The 22,433-nt window shown below is 53.4% G+C and overlaps 1 protein-coding gene across 1 annotated transcript; it reads right to left on the reverse strand.

Annotated features, from left to right (window-relative positions):
* Positions 1–223: 223 nt before the first annotated feature.
* Positions 224–20,691, reverse strand: LOC141161260 (microfibril-associated glycoprotein 4-like). Its single transcript, XM_073646043.1, has 6 exons — positions 20,642–20,691; positions 19,728–19,794; positions 16,157–16,317; positions 1,279–1,375; positions 866–1,048; positions 224–527 (listed from the first exon to the last, which is right to left on the reverse strand). Exons 1-6 carry the CDS (start codon positions 20,684–20,686, stop codon positions 274–276), a joined length of 807 nt encoding a protein of 268 aa, XP_073502144.1. The 5' UTR covers positions 20,687–20,691; the 3' UTR covers positions 224–273.
* Positions 20,692–22,433: the final 1,742 nt, after the last annotated feature.

Here is a 22,433-nt window from a genome sequence, read left to right on the forward strand (position 1 = left end):
CACGCTGGCTGTACTGATGTCACCATAGCTCTAGCATGAATCAGGAGGCTCAGGATGAGCAGATCTATCGGTGCTTCCGAGGGGACAGCTTATAACCAGTAGGATGAAAATGTGATACTCTGCCTTTAAAGGTCATCTGAGGGGTCCGCACCACCGCCGATATTGGGTGCGCTCATTAATGGAAATCATGCACATTCATTTGCTAGGAAGTGTTTTATTGCCAGGGTTACAGTATATATCCCCCCCTTTCCGCTCCGGCTTATGGGGGCTTCATCATGCTGAGACCCTCCTCAGCTTCATCTGACTCCCCCGCAGCGTCTGGGGGAAATCCACCCAGGTGGTCCAGGAGAATGCGGGGTGCAGGAGGTCGGTCATGTTGTAGCGCGCGTTCAGTCCGGCCGTGGCGCAGCCCCCCGCATGGTACCAGAAGCCCCCGCCCCAATACTCCGCGCAGTTCAGAGCGTGCCCGTCCTGGTCGCGGTCGAAGGTGGAGAATGTGTGTCCGGCGTGGTGGCTCAGCGCGTCCCCTGCAAAAGACAAGGCCGGCTTAAAGGGATTGTCCAGGGTACGTCCAGCGCTACCACCATGATCGCAGGAGTGGACATCCCTGCAGCTGATTACCAGCCGTCTGCCCGTGTGACTGCTGCAGCCAATCATTGACCTCCAGATTGTGTCAGATGTCTGAGACCAATGATTGGCTGCAGTAGTCACATGGGTATACGGCTCTTATCAGCTGCAGAGACCCCCAGAGGAGAGGTGGGGGTTGAGAGGTAATTTTTTTTGGGGGGGGGGGATTTTTTTTAATTCAGGACAATTCCTTTAAATAAGTCCCAACAAAAAGTTTGCATGTAAGTGTCGGCCTCACCGGCGCCTCCATCGGTGAACGCCCCGAGGTGCAGGCGGTATCCGTCACTGTCTGGATTCAGGGCGTGGCGGGAGAGGCTGAAGTTGGTGTATTGGGCCGAGACCCACGTCCCCTCCGCATCCTCCAGCTCCACCCGCAGCTCGCAGTCACCGCTCACGGTCAGCCGGTAGATGTTCTGCAGCCCTGGTACCAAGGGGAGGGGTCAAAGTGTGTAGAGACCCCCGGTGACACTCACGGCCCCCAATATTCAATAATGCCATATTCACCGCACCCACAAACCAAAAGCTTTAACATGGCACCAAACTCAATGCTGCAACGCAAACAGCAGCTGAGATCCCAGCTCCTGGGGAGGAGACCCTGCAAACAGCAGCCCAGGTATTAGCTCCTGGGGGATGCGGGACATTTCCACTTACCGAGCCAGTACTCGCCATCTGCGGCCCCAAAGCCGCTCACGTAATCCTGCCAGGGGCGGGCGAAGTCCTCCAAACCGTCCATCCGCCTCTGAAACACCTGTCCAGGAGGCAGATGGTATAAAAGGACGGTATAAGCCCACCCGTCACCCCACAGGAATGCCCACCGCCCACACCAGTCCATCTCCCATCACCCCACAGGAATGCTCATCGAACTTCAATCCCCAATAAAACCATCCACATCACCCCACGGTAATACAGTCCACACCAGCCCGTCACTCATCACCCCCCAGGAATGCTCGCTGCTAACACCATCCCATCGCCCGTCACCCCCCAGTAATACTCGCCGTCCACACCACCCCATCGCCCTTCATCCCACAGTAATACCGTCCACACCAGCCCATCGCCCTTCACCCCACAGTAATACCGTCCACACCAGCCCATCGCCCTTCACCCCACAGTAATACCGTCCACACCAGCCCATCGCCCGTCACCCCCCAGTAATACTCGCCGTCCACACCACCCCATCGCCCTTCATCCCACAGTAATACCGTCCACACCAGCCCATCGCCCTTCACCCCACAGTAATACAGTCCACACCATCCCATCGCCCGTCACCCCCCAGTAATACTCGCCGTCCACACCACCCCATCGCCCTTCATCCCACAGTAATAACGTCCACACCAGCCCATCGCCCTTCACCCCACAGTAATACCGTCCACACCAGCCCATCGCCCTTCACCCCACAGTAATACCGTCCACACCAGCCCATCGCCCGTCACCCCCCAGTAATACTCGCCGTCCACACCAGCCCATCGCCCTTCATCCCACAGTAATACCGTCCACACCAGCCCATCGCCCTTCACCCCACAGTAATACCGTCCACACCAGCCCATCGCCCTTCACCCCACAGTAATACCGTCCACACCAGCGCATCGCCCTTCACCCCACAGTAATACCGTCCACACAAGCCCATCGCTCTTCACCCCACAGTAATACCGTCCACACCAGCCCATCGCCCGTCACCCCACAGTAATACCGTCCACACCAGCCCATCGCCCTTCACCACACAGTAATACCGTCCACACCAGCCCATCGCCCTTCACCCCACAGTAATACCGTCCACACCAGCCCATCGCCCTTCACCCCACAGTAATACCGTCCACACCAGCCCATCGACCATCACCCCACAGTAATACCGTCCAGACCAGCCCATCGGCCGTCACCCCACAGTAATACCTTCCACACCAGCCCATCGACCTTCACCCCACAGTAATACCGTCCAGACCAGCCCATCGTGCTTCACCCCACAGTAATACCGTTCAGACCAGCCCATCGTCCTTCACCCCACAGTAATACCGTCCACACCAGCCCATCGCCCTTCACCCCACAGTAATACCGTCCACACCAGCCCATCGCCCTTCACCCCACAGTAATACCGTCCACACCAGCCCATCGCCCATCACCCCACAGTAATACCGTCCACACCAGCCCATCGTCCTTCACCCCACAGTAATACCGTTCAGACCAGCCCATCGCCCTTCACCCCACAGTAATACCGTCCAGACCAGCCCATCGGCCGTCACCCCACAGTAATACCGTCCAGACCAGCCCATCGGCCGTCACCCCACAGTAATACCGTTCAGACCAGCCCATTGGCCGTCACCCCACAGTAATACCGTCCACACCAGCCCATCGCCCTTCACCTCACAGTAATACCATCCACACCAGCCCATTACCCGTCATTCCCCACAGTAATACCGTCCACACCAGCCCATCGCCCATCACCCCACAGTAATACCATCCACACCAGCCCATCACCCTTCACCCTCCAGTAATACCGTCCACACCAGCCCATCGCCCTTCACCCTCCAGTAATACCGTCCACACCAGCCCATCGCCCTTCACCCCACAGTAATACCGTCCACACCAGCCCATTGCCCGTCATTCCCCAATAATACCGTCCACACCAGCCCATCGCCCGTCACCCTCCAGTAATACCGTCCACACCAGCCCATCGCCCTTCACCCTCCAGTAATACCGTCCACACCAGCCCATCGCCCTTCACCCCACAGTAATACCGTCCACACCAGCCCATTGCCCTTCACCCCACAGTAATACAGTCCACACCAGCCCATCGCCCTTCACCCCACAGTAATACCGTCCACACCAGCCCATCGCCCTTCACCCCACAGTAATACCGTCCACACCAGCCCATCGCCCTTCACCCCACAGTAATACCGTCCACACCAGCCCATCGCCCTGCACCCCACAGTAATACCGTCCACACCAGCCCATCGCCCTTCACCCCACAGTAATACAGTCCACACCAGCCCATCGCCCTTCACCCCACAGTAATACCGTCCACACCAGCCCATCGCCCTTCACCCTCCAGTAATACCGTCCACACCAGCCCATCGCCCTTCACCCTCCAGTAATACCGTCCACACCAGCCCATCGCCCTTCACCCTCCAGTAATACTGTCCACACCAGCCCATCGCCCTTCACCCTCCAGTAATACCGTCCACACCAGCCCATCGCCCTTCACCCTCCAGTAATACCGTCCACACCAGCCCATCGCCCTTCACCCTCCAGTAATACCGTCCACACCAGCCCATCGCCCTTCACCCTCCAGTAATACCGTCCACACCAGCCCATCGCCCTTCACCCCACAGTAATACCGTCCAGACCAGCCCATCGCCCGTCATTCGCCAGTAATACCGACCACACCAGCCCATTGCCCTTCACCCCACAGTAATACCGTCCAGACCAGCCCATCGCCCTTCACCCCACAGTAATAGTCCACACCAGCCTATCGCCCTTCACCCCACAGTAATACCGTCCACACCAGCCCATCGCCCTTCACCCCACAGTAATACCATCCAGACCAGCCCATCGCCCATCACCCCACAGTATTACCGTCCAGACCAGCCCATCGTCCTTCACCCCACAGTAATACCGTCCAGACCAGCCCATCGCCCTTCACCCCACAGTAATACCATCCACACCAGCCCATCGCCCTTCACCCCACAGTAATACCGTCCAGACCAGCCCATCGCCCGTCATTTCCCAGTAATACAGTCCACACCAGCCCATCGCCCTTCATCCCACAATAATACCGTCCACACCAGCCCATCGCCCTTTACCCCACAGTAATACCGTCCACACCAGCCCATCGCCCTTTACCCCACAGTAATACAGTCCACACCAGCCCATCGCCCTTCACCCCACAGTAATACCGTCCACACCAGCCCATCGCCCTTCACCCCACAGTAATACCGTCCACACCAGCCCATCGCCCTTCACCCCACAGTAATACCGTCCACACCAGCCCATCGTCCTTCACCCCACAGTAATACCGTCCAGACCAGCCCATCGTCCTTCACCCCACAGTAATACTCACGGTCCACACCAGCCCATCGCCCTTCACCCCACAGTAATACCGTCCAGACCAGCCCATCGTCCTTCACCCCACAGTAATACTCACCGTCCACACCAGCCCATCATCCTTCACCCCACAGTAATACTGTCCAGACCAGCCCATCGCCCTTCACCCCACAGTAATACCGTCCACACCAGCCCATCGCCCTTTACCCCTCAGTAATAGAGTCCACACCAGCCCATCGCCCTTCACCCCACAGTAATACCGTCCACACCAGCCCATCGCCCTTCACCCCACAGTAATACCGTCCACACCAGCCCATCGTCCTTCACCCCACAGTAATACCGTCCAGACCAGCCCATCGTCCTTCACCCCACAGTAATACCGTTCAGACCAGCCCATCGGCCTTCACCGCACAGTAATACCGTCCAGACCAGCCCATCGCCCTTCACCCCACAGTAATACCGTCCACACCAGCCCATCGCCCATCACCCCACAGTAATACCGTCCAGATCAGCCCATCGGCCATCATCCAACAGTAATACCGTCCAGACCAGGCCATCGGCCGTCACCCCACAGTAATACCGTCCACACCAGCCCATCGCCCTTCACCCCACAGTAATACCGTCCACACCAGCCCATCGCCCTTCACCTCACAGTAATACCGTCCACACCAGCCCATCGCCCTTCATCCCACAGTAATACCATCCACACCAGCCCATCGGCCGTCATCCAACAGTAATACCGTCCACACCAGCCCATCGCCCTTCATCCCACAGTAATACCATCCACACCAGCCCATCGGCCGTCATCCAACAGTAATACCGTCCACACCAGCCCATCGCCCTTCACCCCACAGTAATACCATCCACACCAGCCCATCGCCCTTCACCCCACAGTAATACCATCCACACCAGCCCATCGCCCTTCACCTCACAGTAATACCGTCCACACCAGCCCATCGCCCTTCATCCCACAGTAATACCATCCACACCAGCCCATCGGCCGTCATCCAACAGTAATACCGTCCACACCAGCCCATCGCCCTTCATCCCACAGTAATACCATCCACACCAGCCCATCGGCCGTCATCCAACAGTAATACCGTCCACACCAGCCCATCGCCCTTCATCCCACAGTAATACCATCCACACCAGCCCATTGGCCGTCATCCAACAGTAATACCGTCCACACCAGCCCATCGCCCTTCACCCCACAGTAATACCGTCCACACCAGCCCATCGCCCTTCACCCCACAGTAATACCGTCCACACCAGCCCATCGCCCTTCACCCTCCAGTAATACCGTCCACACCAGCCCATTGCCCTTCACCCCATAGTAATACCGTCCACACCAGCCCATCGCCCTTCACTCCACAGTAATACCGTCCAGACCAGCCCATCGCCCTTCAGCCCACAGTAATACCGTCCAGACCAGCCCATCGCCCTTCACTCCACAGTAATACTGTCCACACCAGCCCATCGCCCTTCACCCCACAGTAATACCGTCCACACCAGCCCATCGCCCTTCATCCCACAGTAATACTCACCGTCCACACCAGCCCATCGCCCTTCACCCCACAGTAATACTGTCCACACCAGCCCATCGCCCTTCACCCCACAGTAATACCGTCCACACCAGCCCATCGCCCTTCATCCCACAGTAATACTCACCGTCCACACCAGCCCATTGCCCGTCATTCCCCACAGTAATACCGTCCACACCAGCCCATCGCCCATCACCCCACAGTAATACCGTCCACAATAGCCCATCGCCCTTCACCCCACAGTAATACCGTCCACACCAGCCCATCGCCCTTCACCCTCCAGTAACACCGTCCACACCAGCCCATCGCCCTTCATCCTCCAGTAATACCGTCCACACCAGCCCATCGCCCTTCACCCCACAGTAATACTGTCCACACCAGCCCATTGCCCGTCATTCCCCAGTAATACCGTCCACACCAGCCCATCGCCCGTCATCCCTCCAGTAATTTCCACCCCAGCCCATCGCCCTTCACCCTCCAGTAATACCGTCCACACCAGCCCATCGCCCGTCACCCCACAGTAATACCGTCCAGACCAGCCCATTGCCCGTCATTCGCCAGTAATACTGTCCACACCAGCCCATCGCCCTTCACCCCACAGTAATACAGTCCACACCAGCCCATCGCCCTTCACCCCACAGTAATACCGTCCACACCAGCCCATCGCCCTTCACCCTCCAGTAATACCGTCCACACCAGCCCATCGCCCTTCACCCCACAGTAATACCGTCCAGACCAGCCCATCGCCCGTCATTCCCCAGTAATACCGTCCACACCAGCCCATCGCCCTTCACCCTCCAGTAATACCGTCCACACCAGCCCATCGCCCTTCACCCCACAGTAATACCGTCCAGACCAGCCCATCGCCCGTCATTCGCCAGTAATACCGACCACACCAGTCCATCGCCCTTCACCCCACAGTAATACCGTCCAGACCAGCCCATCGCCCTTCACCCCACAGTAATACCGCCCACACCAGCCCATCGCCCTTCACCCCACAGTAATACCGTCCACACTAGCCCATCGCCCATCACCCCACAGTAATACCGTCCAGACCAGCCCATCGTCCTTCACCCCACAGTAATACCGTCCAGACCAGCCCATCGCCCTTCACCCCACACTAATACCATCCAGACCAGCGCATCGCACTTCACCCCACAGTAATACCGTCCAGACCAGCCCATTGCCCATCATTCCCCAGTAATACAGTCCACACCAGCCCATCGCCTTTACCCCACAGTAATACCGTCCACACCAGCCCATCGCCCTTTACCCCACAGTAATACAGTCCACACCAGCCCATCGCCCTTCACCCCACAGTAATACCGTCCACACCAGCCCATCGTCCTTCACCCCACAGTAATACCGTCCAGACCAGCCCATCGTCCTTCACCCCACAGTAATACCGTTCAGACCAGCCCATCGCCCTTCACCCCACAGTAATACCGTCCACACCAGCACATCGCCCTTTACCCCACAGTAATACAGTCCACACCAGCCCATTGCCCTTCACCCCACAGTAATACCGTCCACACCAGCCCATCGCCCTTCACCCCACTGTAATACCGTCCACACCAGCCCATCGTCCTTCACCCCACAGTAATACCGTCCAGACCAGCCCATCGTCCTTCACCCCACAGTAATACCGTTCAGACCAGCCCATCGTCCTTCACCCCACAGTAATACCGTCCACACCAGCCCATCGCCCTTCACCCTCCAGTAATACCGTCCACACCAGCCCATCGCCCTTCACCCCACAGTAATACCGTCCAGACCAGCCCATCGCCCGTCATTCCCCAGTAATACCGTCCACACTAGCCCATCGCCCTTCACCCTCCAGTAATACCGACCACACCAGTCCATCGCCCTTCACCCCACAGTAATACCGTCCAGACCAGCCCATCGCCCTTCACCCCACTGTAATACCGCCCACACCAGCCCATCGCCCTTCACCCCACAGTAATACCGTCCACACCAGCCCATCGCCCATCACCCCACAGTAATACCGTCCAGACCAGCCCATCGTCCTTCACCCCACAGTAATACCATCCAGACCAGCCCATCGCCCTTCACCCCACACTAATACCATCCAGACCAGCGCATCGCCCTTCACCCCACAGTAATACCGTCCAGACCAGCCCATTGCCCATCATTCCCCAGTAATACAGTCCACACCAGCCCATCGCCTTTACCCCACAGTAATACCGTCCACACCAGCCCATCGCCCTTTACCCCACAGTAATACAGTCCACACCAGCCCATCGCCATTCACCCCACAGTAATACCGTCCACACCAGCCCATCACCCTTCACCCCACAGTAATACCGTCCACACCAGCCCATCGTCCTTCACCCCACAGTAATACCGTCCAGACCAGCCCATCGTCCTTCACCCCACAGTAATACCGTTCAGACCAGCCCATCGCCCTTCACCCCACAGTAATACCGTCCACACCAGCACATCGCCCTTTACCCCACAGTAATACAGTCCACACCAGCCCATTGCCCTTCACCCCACAGTAATACCGTCCACACCAGCCCATCGCCCTTCACCCCACTGTAATACCGTCCACACCAGCCCATCGTCCTTCACCCCACAGTAATACCGTCCAGACCAGCCCATCGTCCTTCACCCCACAGTAATACCGTTCAGACCAGCCCATCGTCCTTCACCCCACAGTAATACCGTCCACACCAGCCCATCGCCCTTCACCCCACAGTAATACCGTCCACACCAGCCCATCGCCCATCACCCCACAGTAATACCGTCCAGACCAGCCCATCGGCCGTCATCCAACAGTAATACCGTCCAGACCAGGCCATCGGCCGTCACCCCACAGTAATACCGTCCACACCAGCCCATCGCCCTTCACCCCACAGTAATACCGTCCACACCAGCCCATCGCCCTTCACCTCACAGTAATACCGTCCACACCAGCCCATCGCCCATCACCCCACAGTAATACCGTCCAGACCAGCCCATCACCCTTCACCCCACAGTAATACCGTCCAGACCAGCCCATCGCCCTTCACCCCACAGTAATACCGTCCACACCAGCCCATCGCCCTTCACCCCACAGTAATACAGTCCACACCAGCCCATCGCCCTTCACTCCACAGTAATACCGTCCACACCAGCCCACGCCCGTCACCCCACAGTAATACCATCCACACCAGCCCATCGTCCTTCACCCCACAGTAATACCGTCCACACCAGCCCATCGCCCTTCACCCCACAGTAATACCGTCCACACCAGCCCATCGCCCATCACCCCACAGTAATACCGTCCACAATAGCCCATCGCCCTTCATCCCATAGTAATACCGTCCACACCAGCCCATCGCCCTTCACCCCACAATAATACCGTCCACACCAGCCCATCGCCCTTCATCCCACAGTAATACCGTCCACACCAGCCCATCGCCCTTCACCCCACAGTAATACCGTCCACACCAGCCCATCGGCCGTCATCCAACAGTAATACCGTCCGCACCAGCCCATCGCCCTTCATCCCACAGTAATACCGTCCACACCAGCCCATCGTCCTTCACCCCACAGTAATACCGTCCACACCAGCCCATCGCCCTTCACCCTCCAGTAATACCGTCCACACCAGCCCATCGTCCTTCACCCCACAGTAATACCGTCCACACCAGCCCATCGCCCTTCACTCCACAGTAATACCGTCCAGACCAGCCCATCGCCCTTCACCCCACAGTAATACCGTCCACACCAGCCCATCGCCCTTCACCCCACAGTAATACCGTCCACACCAGCCCATCGCCCTTCACCCCACAGTAATACCGTCCACACCAGCCCATCGCCCTTCTTCCCACAGTAATACTCACCGTCCACACCAGCCCATCGTCCTTCACCCCACAGTAATACCGTCCACACCAGCCCATCGCCCTTCACCCCACAGTAATACCGTCCACACCAGCCCATCGCCCTTCATCCCACAGTAATACTCACCGTCCACACCAGCCCATCGCCCTTCACCCTCCAGTAATACCGTCCACACCAGCCCATCACCCTTCACCCTCCAGTAATACCGTCCACACCAGCCCATCGCCCTTCACCCCACAGTAATACCATCCACACCAGCCCATCGCCCTTCACCCTCCAGTAATACCGTCCACACCAGCCCATCGCCCTTCACCCCATAGTAATACCGTCCACACCAGCCCATCGCCCTTCACTCCACAGTAATACCGTCCAGACCAGCCCATCGCCCTTCAGCCCACAGTAATACCGTCCAGACCAGCCCATCGCCCTTCACTCCACAGTAATACCGTCCACACCAGCCCATCGCCCTTCACCCCACAGTAATACCGTCCACACCAGCCCATCGCCCTTCATCCCACAGTAATACTCACCGTCCACACCAGCCCATCGCCCTTCACCCCACAGTAATACTGTCCACACCAGCCCATCGCCCTTCACCCCACAGTAATACCGTCCACACCAGCCCATCGCCCTTCATCCCACAGTAATACTCACCGTCCACACCAGCCCATTGCCCGTCATTCCCCACAGTAATACCGTCCACACCAGCCCATCGCCCATCACCCCACAGTAATACCGTCCACACCAGCCCATCGCCCTTCACCCCACAGTAATACCGTCCACACCAGCCCATCGCCCTTCACCCTCCAGTAACACCGTCCACACCAGCCCATCGCCCTTCACCCTCCAGTAATACCGTCCACACCAGCCCATCGCCCTTCACTCCACAGTAATACTGTCCACACCAGCCCATTGCCCGTCATTCCCCAGTAATACCGTCCACACCAGCCCATCGCCCGTCATCCCTCCAGTAATTTCCACCCCAGCCCATCGCCCTTCACCCTCCAGTAATACCGTCCACACCAGCCCATCGCCCGTCACCCCACAGTAATACCGTCCAGACCAGCCCATTGCCCGTCATTCGCCAGTAATACCGTCCACACCAGCCCATCGCCCTTCACCCCACAGTAATACAGTCCACACCAGCCCATCGCCCTTCACCCCACAGTAATACCGTCCACACCAGCCCATCGCCCTTCACCCTCCAGTAATACCGTCCACACCAGCCCATCGCCCTTCACCCCACAGTAATACCGTCCAGACCAGCCCATCGCCCGTCATTCCCCAGTAATACCGTCCACACCAGCCCATCGCCCTTCACCCTCCAGTAATACCGTCCACACCAGCCCATCGCCCTTCACCCCACAGTAATACCGTCCAGACCAGCCCATCGCCCGTCATTCGCCAGTAATACCGACCACACCAGTCCATCGCCCTTCACCCCACAGTAATACCGTCCAGACCAGCCCATCGCCCTTCACCCCACAGTAATACCGCCCACACCAGCCCATCGCCCTTCACCCCACAGTAATACCGTCCACACCAGCCCATCGCCCATCACCCCACAGTAATACCGTCCAGACCAGCCCATCGTCCTTCACCCCACAGTAATACCGTCCAGACCAGCCCATCGCCCTTCACCCCACACTAATACCATCCAGACCAGCGCATCGCCCTTCACCCCACAGTAATACCGTCCAGACCAGCCCATTGCCCATCATTCCCCAGTAATACAGTCCACACCAGCCCATCGCCTTTACCCCACAGTAATACCGTCCACACCAGCCCATCGCCCTTTACCCCACAGTAATACAGTCCACACCAGCCCATTGCCCTTCACCCCACAGTAATACCGTCCACACCAGCCCATCACCCTTCACCCCACAGTAATACCGTCCACACCAGCCCATCGTCCTTCACCCCACAGTAATACCGTCCAGACCAGCCCATCGTCCTTCACCCCACAGTAATACCGTTCAGACCAGCCCATCGCCCATCACCCCACAGTAATAACGTCCACACCAGCACATCGCCCTTTACCCCACAGTAATACAGTCCACACCAGCCCATTGCCCTTCACCCCACAGTAATACCGTCCACACCAGCCCATCGCCCTTCACCCCACTGTACTATCGTCCACACCAGCCCATCGTCCTTCACCCCACAGTAATACCGTCCAGACCAGCCCATCGTCCTTCACCCCACAGTAATACCGTTCAGACCAGCCCATCGTCCTTCACCCCACAGTAATACCGTCCACACCAGCCCATCGCCCTTCACCCTCCAGTAATACCGTCCACACCAGCCCATCGCCCTTCACCCCACAGTAATACCGTCCAGACCAGCCCATCGCCCGTCATTCCCCAGTAATACCGTCCACACCAGCCCATCGCCCTTCACCCTCCAGTAATACCGTCCACACCAGCCCATCGCCCTTCACCCCACAGTAATACCGTCCACACCAGCCCATCGCCCGTCATTCGCCAGTAATACCGACCACACCAGTCCATCGCCCTTCACCCCACAGTAATACCATCCAGACCAGCCCATCGCCCTTCACCCCACAGTAATACCGCCCACACCAGCCCATCGCCCTTCACCCCACAGTAATACCGTCCACACCAGCCTATCGCCCATCACCCCACAGTAATACCGTCCAGACCAGCCCATCGTCCTTCACCCCACAGTAATACCGTCCAGACCAGCCCATCGCCCTTCACCCCACACTAATACCATCCAGACCAGCGCATCGCCCTTCACCCCACAGTAATACCGTCCAGACCAGCCCATTGCCCATCATTCCCCAGTAATACAGTCCACACCAGCCCATCGTCCTTCACCCCACAGTAATACCGTTCAGACCAGCCCATCGCCCTTCACCCCACAGTAATACCGTCCACACCAGCACATCGCCCTTTACCTCACAGTAATACAGTCCACACCAGCCCATTGCCCTTCACCCCACAGTAATACCGTCCACACCAGCCCATCGCCCTTCACCCCACTGTAATATCGTCCACACCAGCCCATCGTCCTTCACCCCACAGTAATACCGTCCAGACCAGCCCATCGTCCTTCACCCCACAGTAATACCGTTCAGACCAGCCCATCGTCCTTCACCCCACAGTAATACCGTCCACACCAGCCCATCGCCCTTCACCCTCCAGTAATACCGTCCACACCAGCCCATCGCCCTTCACCCCACAGTAATACCGTCCAGACCAGCCCATCGCCCGTCATTCCCCAGTAATACCGTCCACACCAGCCCATCGCCCTTCACCCTCCAGTAATACCGTCCACACCAGCCCATCGCCCTTCACCCCACAGTAATACCGTCCACACCAGCCCATCGCCCGTCATTCGCCAGTAATACCGACCACACCAGTCCATCGCCCTTCACCCCACAGTAATACCATCCAGACCAGCCCATTGCCCTTCACCCCACAGTAATACCGCCCACACCAGCCCATCGCCCTTCACCCCACAGTAATACCGTCCACACCAGCCCATCGCCCATCACCCCACAGTAATACCGTCCAGACCAGCCCATCGTCCTTCACCCCACAGTAATACCGTCCAGACCAGCCCATCGCCCTTCACCCCACACTAATACCATCCAGACCAGCGCATCGCCCTTCACCCCACAGTAATACCGTCCAGACCAGCCCATTGCCCATCATTCCCCAGTAATACAGTCCACACCAGCCCATCGCCTTTACCCCACAGTAATACCGTCCACACCAGCCCATCGCCCTTTACCCCACAGTAATACAGTCCACACCAGCCCATCGCCCTTCACCCCACAGTAATACCGTCCACACCAGCCCATCACCCTTCACCCCACAGTAATACCGTCCACACCAGCCCATCGTCCTTCACCCCACAGTAATACCGTCCAGACCAGCCCATCGTCCTTCACCCCACAGTAATACCGTTCAGACCAGCCCATCGTCCTTCACCCCACAGTAATACCGTCCACACCAGCACATCGCCCTTTACCCCACAGTAATACAGTCCACACCAGCCCATTGCCCTTCACCCCACAGTAATACCGTCCACACCAGCCCATCGCCCTTCACCCTTCTGTAATACCGTCCACACTAGCCCATCGTCCTTCACCCCACAGTAATACCGTCCAGACCAGCCCATCGTCCTTCACCCCACAGTAATACCGTTCAGACCAGCCCATCGTCCTTCACCCCACAGTAATACCGTCCACACCAGCCCATCGCCCTTCACCCCACAGTAATACCGTCCACACCAGCCCATCGCCCATCACCCCACAGTAATACCGTCCAGACCAGCCCATCGGCCGTCATCCAACAGTAATACCGTCCAGACCAGCCCATCGCCCTTCACCCCACAGTAATACCGTCCACACCAGCCCATCGCCCTTCACCTCACAGTAATACCGTCCACACCAGCCCATCGCCCATCACCCCACAGTAATACCGTCCAGACCAGCCCATCACCCTTCACCCCACAGTAATACCGTCCAGACCAGCCCATCGCCCTTCACCCCACAGTAATACCGTCCACACCAGCCCATCGCCCTTCACCCCACAGTAATACCGTCCACACCAGCCCATCGCCCTTCACTCCACAGTAATACCGTCCACACCAGCCCACGCCCGTCACCCCACAGTAATACCGTCCACACCAGCCCATCGTCCTTCACCCCACAGTAATACCGTCCACACCAGCCCATCGCCCTTCACCCCACAGTAATACCGTCCACACCAGTCCATCGCCCATCACCCCACAGTAATACCGTCCACAATAGCCCATCGCCCTTCATCCCATAGTAATACCGTCCACACCAGCCCATCGCCCTTCACCCCACAATAATACCGTCCACACCAGCCCATCGCCCTTCATCCCACAGTAATACCGTCCACACCAGCCCATCGCCCTTCACCCCACAGTAATACCGTCCACACCAGCCCATCGGCCGTCATCCAACAGTTATACCGTCCGCACCAGCCCATCGCCCTTCATCCCACAGTAATACCGTCCACATCAGCCCATCGTCCTTCACCCCACAGTAATACCGTCCACACCAGCTCATCGCCCTTCACCCTCCAGTAATACCATCCACACCAGCCCATCGTCCTTCACCCCACAGTAATACCGTCCACACCAGCCCATCGCCCTTCACTCCACAGTAATACCGTCCAGACCAGCCCATCGCCCTTCACCCCACAGTAATACCGTCCACACCAGCCCATCGCCCTTCACCCCACAGTAATACCGTCCACACCAGCCCATCGCCCTTCACCCCACAGTAATACCGTCCACACCAGCCCATTGCCCTTCTTCCCACAGTAATACTCACCGTCCACACCAGCCCATCGTCCTTCACCCCACACTAATACCGTCCACACCAGCCCATCGCCCTTCACCCCACAGTAATACCGTCCACACCAGCCCATCGCCCTTCATCCCACAGTAATACTCACCGTCCACACCAGCCCATCGCCCTTCACCCTCCAGTAATACCGTCCACACCAGCCCATCGCCCTTCACCCTCCAGTAATACCGTCCACACCAGCCCATCGCCCTTCACCCCACAGTAATACCGTCCAGACCAGCCCATCGCCCTTCACCCCACAGTAATACCATCCACACCAGCCCATCGCCCTTCACTCCACAGTAATACCGTCCAGACCAGCCCATCGCCCTTCACCCCACAGTAATACCGTCCATACCAGCCCATCGCCCGTCACCCCACAGTAATACCGTCCACACCAGCCCATCGCCCGTCACCCCACAGTAATACCGTCCACACCAGCCCATCACCCTTCACCCCACAGTAATACCGTCCAGACCAGCCCATCGCCCTTCACCCCACAGTAATACCGTCCACACCAGCCCATCGCCCTTCACCCCACAGTAATACCGTCCACACCAGCCCATCGCCCTTCACCCCACAGTAATACCGTCCACACCAGCCCATCGCCCTTCACTCCACAGTAATACCGTCCACACCAGCCCATCGCCCGTCACCCCACAGTAATACCGTCCACACCAGCCCATCGCCCTTCATCCCACAGAAATACTCACCGTCCACACCAGCCCATCGCCCGTCACCCCACAGTAATACTCACCGTCCACACCAGCCCATCGGCCGTCACGTCACAATACACCGGCAGGGGGCGCTGTGGTCCTTGTGGATAGATGATGTGCACTCCGCTAGAGGGTCCACGTATGTCCCACACATCCTGGCAGTCTACAGGAAGCCGTCCGCCCTCAGACCGAGGCCGCGGAGCTGAGAAGGGGGCAGCATTAGTCTCAGGCATGAATGTGCATCTAAATGTGTTTATATAGTGAGGGTACATACTGTATGTAGTGAGCGTAGATACTGTATGTAGTGAGCATACATACTGTATATAGTGAGCATACATACTGTAGTGAGGCTATATAGTGAGCATAGATACTGTATGTAGTGAGCATACATACTGTATATGGTGAGCATACATACTGTATATGGTGAGCATAGATACTGTATATAATGAGCATACATACTGTAGTGAGCATAGATACTGTATGTAGTGAGCATACATACTGTATATGGTGAGCATAGATACTGTATATAGTGAGCATACATACTGTATGTAGTGAGCATAGATACTGTATATGGTGAGCATACATACTGTATGTAGTGAGCACAGATACTGTATATGGTGAGCATACATACTGTAGTGAGCATAGATACTGTATATAGTGAGCATACATACTGTATATAGTGAGCATACATACTGTATATGGTGTGCATACATACTGTATATAGTGAGCATAGATACTGTATATAGTGAGCATACATACTGTATATAGTGAGCATACATACTGTATATGGTGTGCATACATACTGTATATAGTGAGCATACATACTGTATATAGTGAGCATAGATACTGTATGTAGTGAGCATAGATACTGTATGTAGTGAGCATACATACTGTAGTGAGCATACATACTGTATATAGTGAGCATAGATACTGTATATAGTGAGCATAGATACTGTATGTAGTGAGCATAGATACTGTATGTAGTGAGCATACATACTGTAGTGAGCATACATACTGTATATAGTGAGCATACATACTGTATATAGTGAGCATAGATACTGTATGTAGTGAGCATAGATACTGTATGTAGTGAGCATACATACTGTAGTGAGCATACATACTGTATATAGTGAGCATACATACTGTAGTGAGCATACATACTGTATATAGTGAGCATAGATACTGTATGCAGTGAGCATACATACTATATATAGTGCGCATACATACTGTAGTGAGGCTATATACTGTATATAGTGCAAATACACACTGTATATAGTGAGCATACATACTGCATATGTTGAGCATACACACTGTAGTGAGCATACATACTGTATATGGTGAGCATACATACTGTAGTGAGCATACATACTGTATATGGTGAGCATACATACTGTGTGTAGTGAGCATACATACTGTATATAGTGCGCATACATACTGTAGTGAGCATACATACTGTATATAGTGAGCATACATACTGTAGTGAGCATACATACTGTATATAGTGAGCATACATACTGCATATGGTGAGCATACATACTGTAGTGAGCATACATACTGTATATAGTGAGCATACATACTGTATATGGTGAGCATACATATTGTAGTGAGCATACATACTGTATATGGTGAGCATACATACTGTAGTGAGGCTATATACTGTATATAGTGAGCATACATACTGTATATGGTGAGCATACACACTGTAGTGAGCATACATACTGTATATGGTGAGCATACATACTGTAGTGAGCATACATACTGTATATGGTGAGCATACATACTGTAGTGAGGCTATATACTGCATATAGTGAGCATAGATACTGTATATAGTGAGCATAGATACTGTATATAGTGCGCATACATACTGTAGTGAGGCTATATACTGTATACAGTGAGCATAGATACTGTATATAGTGAGCATACATACTGTATATGGTGAGCATACATACTGTATATGGTGAGCATACATACTGTAGTGAGGCTATATACTGTATATAGTGAGCATAGATACTGTATATAGTGAGCATAGATACTGTATATGGTGAGCATACATACTGTAGTGAGCATACATACTGTATATGGTGAGCATACATACTGTATATGGTGAGCATACATACTGTAGTGAGGCTATATACTGTATATAGTGAGCATAAATACTGTATATGGTGAGCATACATACTGTATATGGTGAGCATACATACTGTAGTGAGGCTATATACTGTATATAGTGAGCATAGATACTGTATATAGTGAGCATAGATACTGTATATGGTGAGCATACATACTGTAGTGAGCATACATACTGTATATGGTGAGCATACATACTGTATATGGTGAGCATACATACTGTAGTGAGGCTATATACTGTATATAGTGAGCATACATACTGTAGTGAGGCTATATACTGTATATAGTGAGCATAGATACTGTATATGGTGAGCATACATACTGTAGTGAGCATACATACTGTATATGGTGAGCATACATACTGTATATGGTGAGCATACATACTGTAGTGAGGCTATATACTGTATATAGTGAGCATACATACTGTAGTGAGGCTATATACTGTATATAGTGAGCATAGATACTGTATATAGTGAGGCTATATACTGTATATAGTGAGCATACATGCTGTATATAGTGAGCATAAATACTGTATATGGTGAGCATACATACTGTATATGGTGAGCATACATACTGTAGTGAGGCTATATACTGTATATAGTGAGCATAGATACTGTATATAGTGAGCATAGATACTGTATATGGTGAGCATACATACTGTAGTGAGCATACATACTGTATATGGTGAGCATACATACTGTAGTGAGGCTATATACTGTATATAGTGAGCATACATACTGTAGTGAGGCTATATACTGTATATAGTGAGCATAGATACTGTATATAGTGAGGCTATATACTGTATATAGTGAGCATACATGCTGTATATAGTGAGCATAAATACTGTATATGGTGAGCATACATACTGTATATGGTGAGCATACATACTGTAGTGAGGCTATATACTGTATATAGTGAGCATAGATACTGTATATAGTGAGCATAGATACTGTATATGGTGAGCATACATACTGTAGTGAGCATACATACTGTATATGGTGAGCATACATACTGTAGTGAGGCTATATACTGTATATAGTGAGCATACATACTGTAGTGAGGCTATATACTGTATATAGTGAGCATAGATACTGTATATAGTGAGGCTATATACTGTATATAGTGAGCATACATACTGTAGTGAGGCTATATACTGTATATAGTGAGCATAGATACTGTATATAGTGAGGCTATATACTGTATATAGTGAGCATACATACTGTAGTGAGGCTATATACTGTATATAGTGAGCATAGATACTGTATATATGGTGAGCATACACACATAATAAGTGTACACGCTGTAGTGAGCGTGCTTATCTGTATCTCTTGGTGTTTCCCCCTCGCTATCTAGTGAGATGATTTTCTTCCTTTTGTAGAAAGCTCATTTGCCGTCCCGTTCCCCCAACACAACATCAAGCAGCTCTTGCCATGACCCCGTTACCGGTACAAGGTGGTCCTCAGTCATGCGCTTTACGTCACTCACCTGGTGGAGTTTTGTTCCAGCTACCGGTGACTTGTGGAATAAGATAAAACCCAAGAAGGAGGAAGATCTAGAAGACAATGAGAAGAAGACGTCTACAACCATCACTTGGACCAGGGGGAAAGCACAAGTCCTCGGCCCTAATCAGGGCCAAGAGATCAGGGGCTACAGATTGTATGGACCACAGAGCAGGAGGAGGACGAGGGGAATATTAGGACCTCAGACCTGTGATGTGGGAGAAGAGATCAGTGGATTCTCCACCTTCTTTACATAGGTGTCGCAGCTGTTACAATTATCGTGTGTGGAATTGGGGGTTTCCCTACCAAACCAACCCAAATGTCAGAACGGAGGCCCAAGCCCCCCGCTGCTTTCCACTAGTGCCCTCGTGCGGCCAAGAAAGTCCCACACAGACGGACGGAGGCGTCATCTAATTCTGGACATTCAGTGTAACGAGAAGACTCGGCTCACAGGAGAAGATGGTGGAAGATGGGGTGGGGGGAGAATAAGAGTGAAGACAGGAGCAACTTCCATATTGACAGCAAAACTGTCTCAAGACTCAAAGAGAAGAAGGAACCTTCTGGATGAGATTTCTGGGCTTCAGCAAATTATGTGATTGGAGATTGCTGGATCCTGACATTTGGCCATGTGCACACCGTCAGGATTCTGCTCAAGGTGGCGGTCATGTGCCCATCGGCTCCTCATTGGCTTCTCTCAATTCAGAAAAGTCTGAAGAGTTGCAAATTGGCACACGATTGCCCGCTCAAACAGGTAACAGTGGGGAACCCTGACAGCATGCACATGGCCTACTGTCAGGATGCAGCACTTAAAGTGATTGCAGAAATGTAACTTAAGCCCAGAAACCCCCTTTAATAATCTGGCAATGGAGAGAGACAAGACGGACAAGGGCGATCCCTTACCTTCATGGCAGAGAGTCTCCGGGATTCACTGATGTGATGAGGCATTGCCACATAGTGACTATATATAGACCAGAAAAAGACCAAATACAGGAACATCGGGGGACGGGACATTTGGGGAAAACCAGCCAAGGTCAGGTCTTACCAGAAGGTCTCTGTCCATTGTATTCAAGAATCGCTGAGGTTGTCACAAATATCTCAGGAACGTTCCTGTTCTCGGAGTTCGTTTTCCAGTTGATTGAAGAATAGAAGACAACAACCAACATTAGGATCCATCAGTCCATGGACGCTATCTAGACCCCCAATCCCCTCCGTCCATGGACCTTGATGGACCTCTAACATAGCAGACAACATGGTGGAGAAACTAGAAGCCTGGAGAAATGTCCTCAGCGAGGACTCCTTCATCTTCGGGAGGGCATCTATGAGACTTTACTAGAAGAACTTATACTCTTGGATCTTCTTGTTTTTCTTTATTTACGAGGAACCAGAGAGGCAGAGACCCCATCAAGAAGATGCCAGTTCAGACCTAACCCCCAAATTGTTAGCTTTATTTCTGGATATTTTGTATCTTCTTGTTCCTCTTTTTAGATTTTCATGTCTTTTAGAATCAGACAGAAAGTTTACGTTTAGTAACGAAAGTCCCGTCCGTTAACGGTTTGGAGACCTTTCCCCTCAAGACTTTTATAATTATGATATTTGGTGTAGCAATAGGATGTGATTTATTTTTGGCAAAGTTTCTCTGCAAAAAAAAATGCATCAAAAATAACAATAAAAATTGAAGCAAAAGAAACACCATTTTGCTACAATTTATAATCAGAAAATGCGCGGAAGAATTGACAGGAATCTCCTTTTAACACAGCTGAAAAAACTTGCAGAAAAAAAAGTGCACTGAAACAAAGGGAATGGGCGGCTGGCTGCAAGCAGAATTTATTTGGATTTTGGCATGGAATCTGCATCAAAACCATAAAAAAAACCAAAAACTTGTGTGAACATACCCCAAAGGGGAGGAACTCTGCACTGAACACCACTAGTCCAGGATGAATGAAGTATATGCCTCTGTACTGCAGACGTGAGAGCAGTAAGCTTGTGTACCACCATCCGTGACCAGCAGGATGGTAAGTTACAGTTCCATCTGTTGCTGCTCTCCTGGTCTTCCCTTTAGTTGCCAGTCCTGAACTTTCCTTACCATATGGCCAACACTGCATCAGAAGCACAAGGGACGGGAATATGGCACCCACCCCACCAATGCACTTCTTAATGCCCTCCTTATAAGATTGGTCCTAAAAGTCTGAATGAAGCTGCCCAGAGTTCTCCTGAGTAATGTGGGTCCAGTCACTGTGACCCCGAAGATCGGCTCTTATAGTTGGGGGAAAACACGCTCATGTTGTATTGCAGAGCAGCCATGGAGACCATTGGGCAACCAAGGAACATCCAGCATTACCAAGACCACCAGTGCGGGGGCCATTGTACTATTGATGGAGGGGTTGTGAGTCCCAATGTGACATCTATGTTGACCCAGAAGGACCTCGCCACTAATAATGTACCACCATGGATGTGGTTCTCCAACCAGAAAACGTGAGTGATGTGTCCGTAATATTCGTTTTCTTGCATTAATTACACAGAGAACAATTCATTTATGGCTGATAATTTTTTCCCCCTATGGAATATGAGCCAAAATACATAAGTGACACAAGGACATGAGATGTGATGTCCACGTGACAAGGCTTCACCCATCATGGATGTGTAGCGCCCCTGCGGGTCCAGTCTCCACAGACGTACTGCATCTCAGCCAGAG

The sequence above is a fragment of the Phyllobates terribilis genome, unplaced genomic scaffold, assembly GCF_046119375.1.
Source record: "Phyllobates terribilis strain yellow unplaced genomic scaffold, ASM4611937v1 Scaffold_9__5_contigs__length_417890890, whole genome shotgun sequence".
Classification (NCBI taxonomy): Eukaryota; Metazoa; Chordata; class Amphibia; order Anura; family Dendrobatidae; genus Phyllobates; species Phyllobates terribilis.

Excerpts from the sequence above, each read along its gene's own strand:
- LOC141161260 (XM_073646043.1), bottom strand. The coding sequence starts at position 20,686 with ATGCCTCATCACATCAGTGAATCCCGGAGACTCTCTGCCATGAAG. Across the intron at positions 19,795-20,641 it reads GGAGACTCTCTGCCATGAAG|ATCTTCCTCCTTCTTGGGTT; the intron begins GTAAGGGATCGC and ends ATTGTCTTCTAG. Across the intron at positions 1,376-16,156 it reads CCGATGGGCTGGTGTGGACG|GTGTTTCAGAGGCGGATGGA; the intron begins GTGAGTATTACT and ends CCTCCTGGACAG.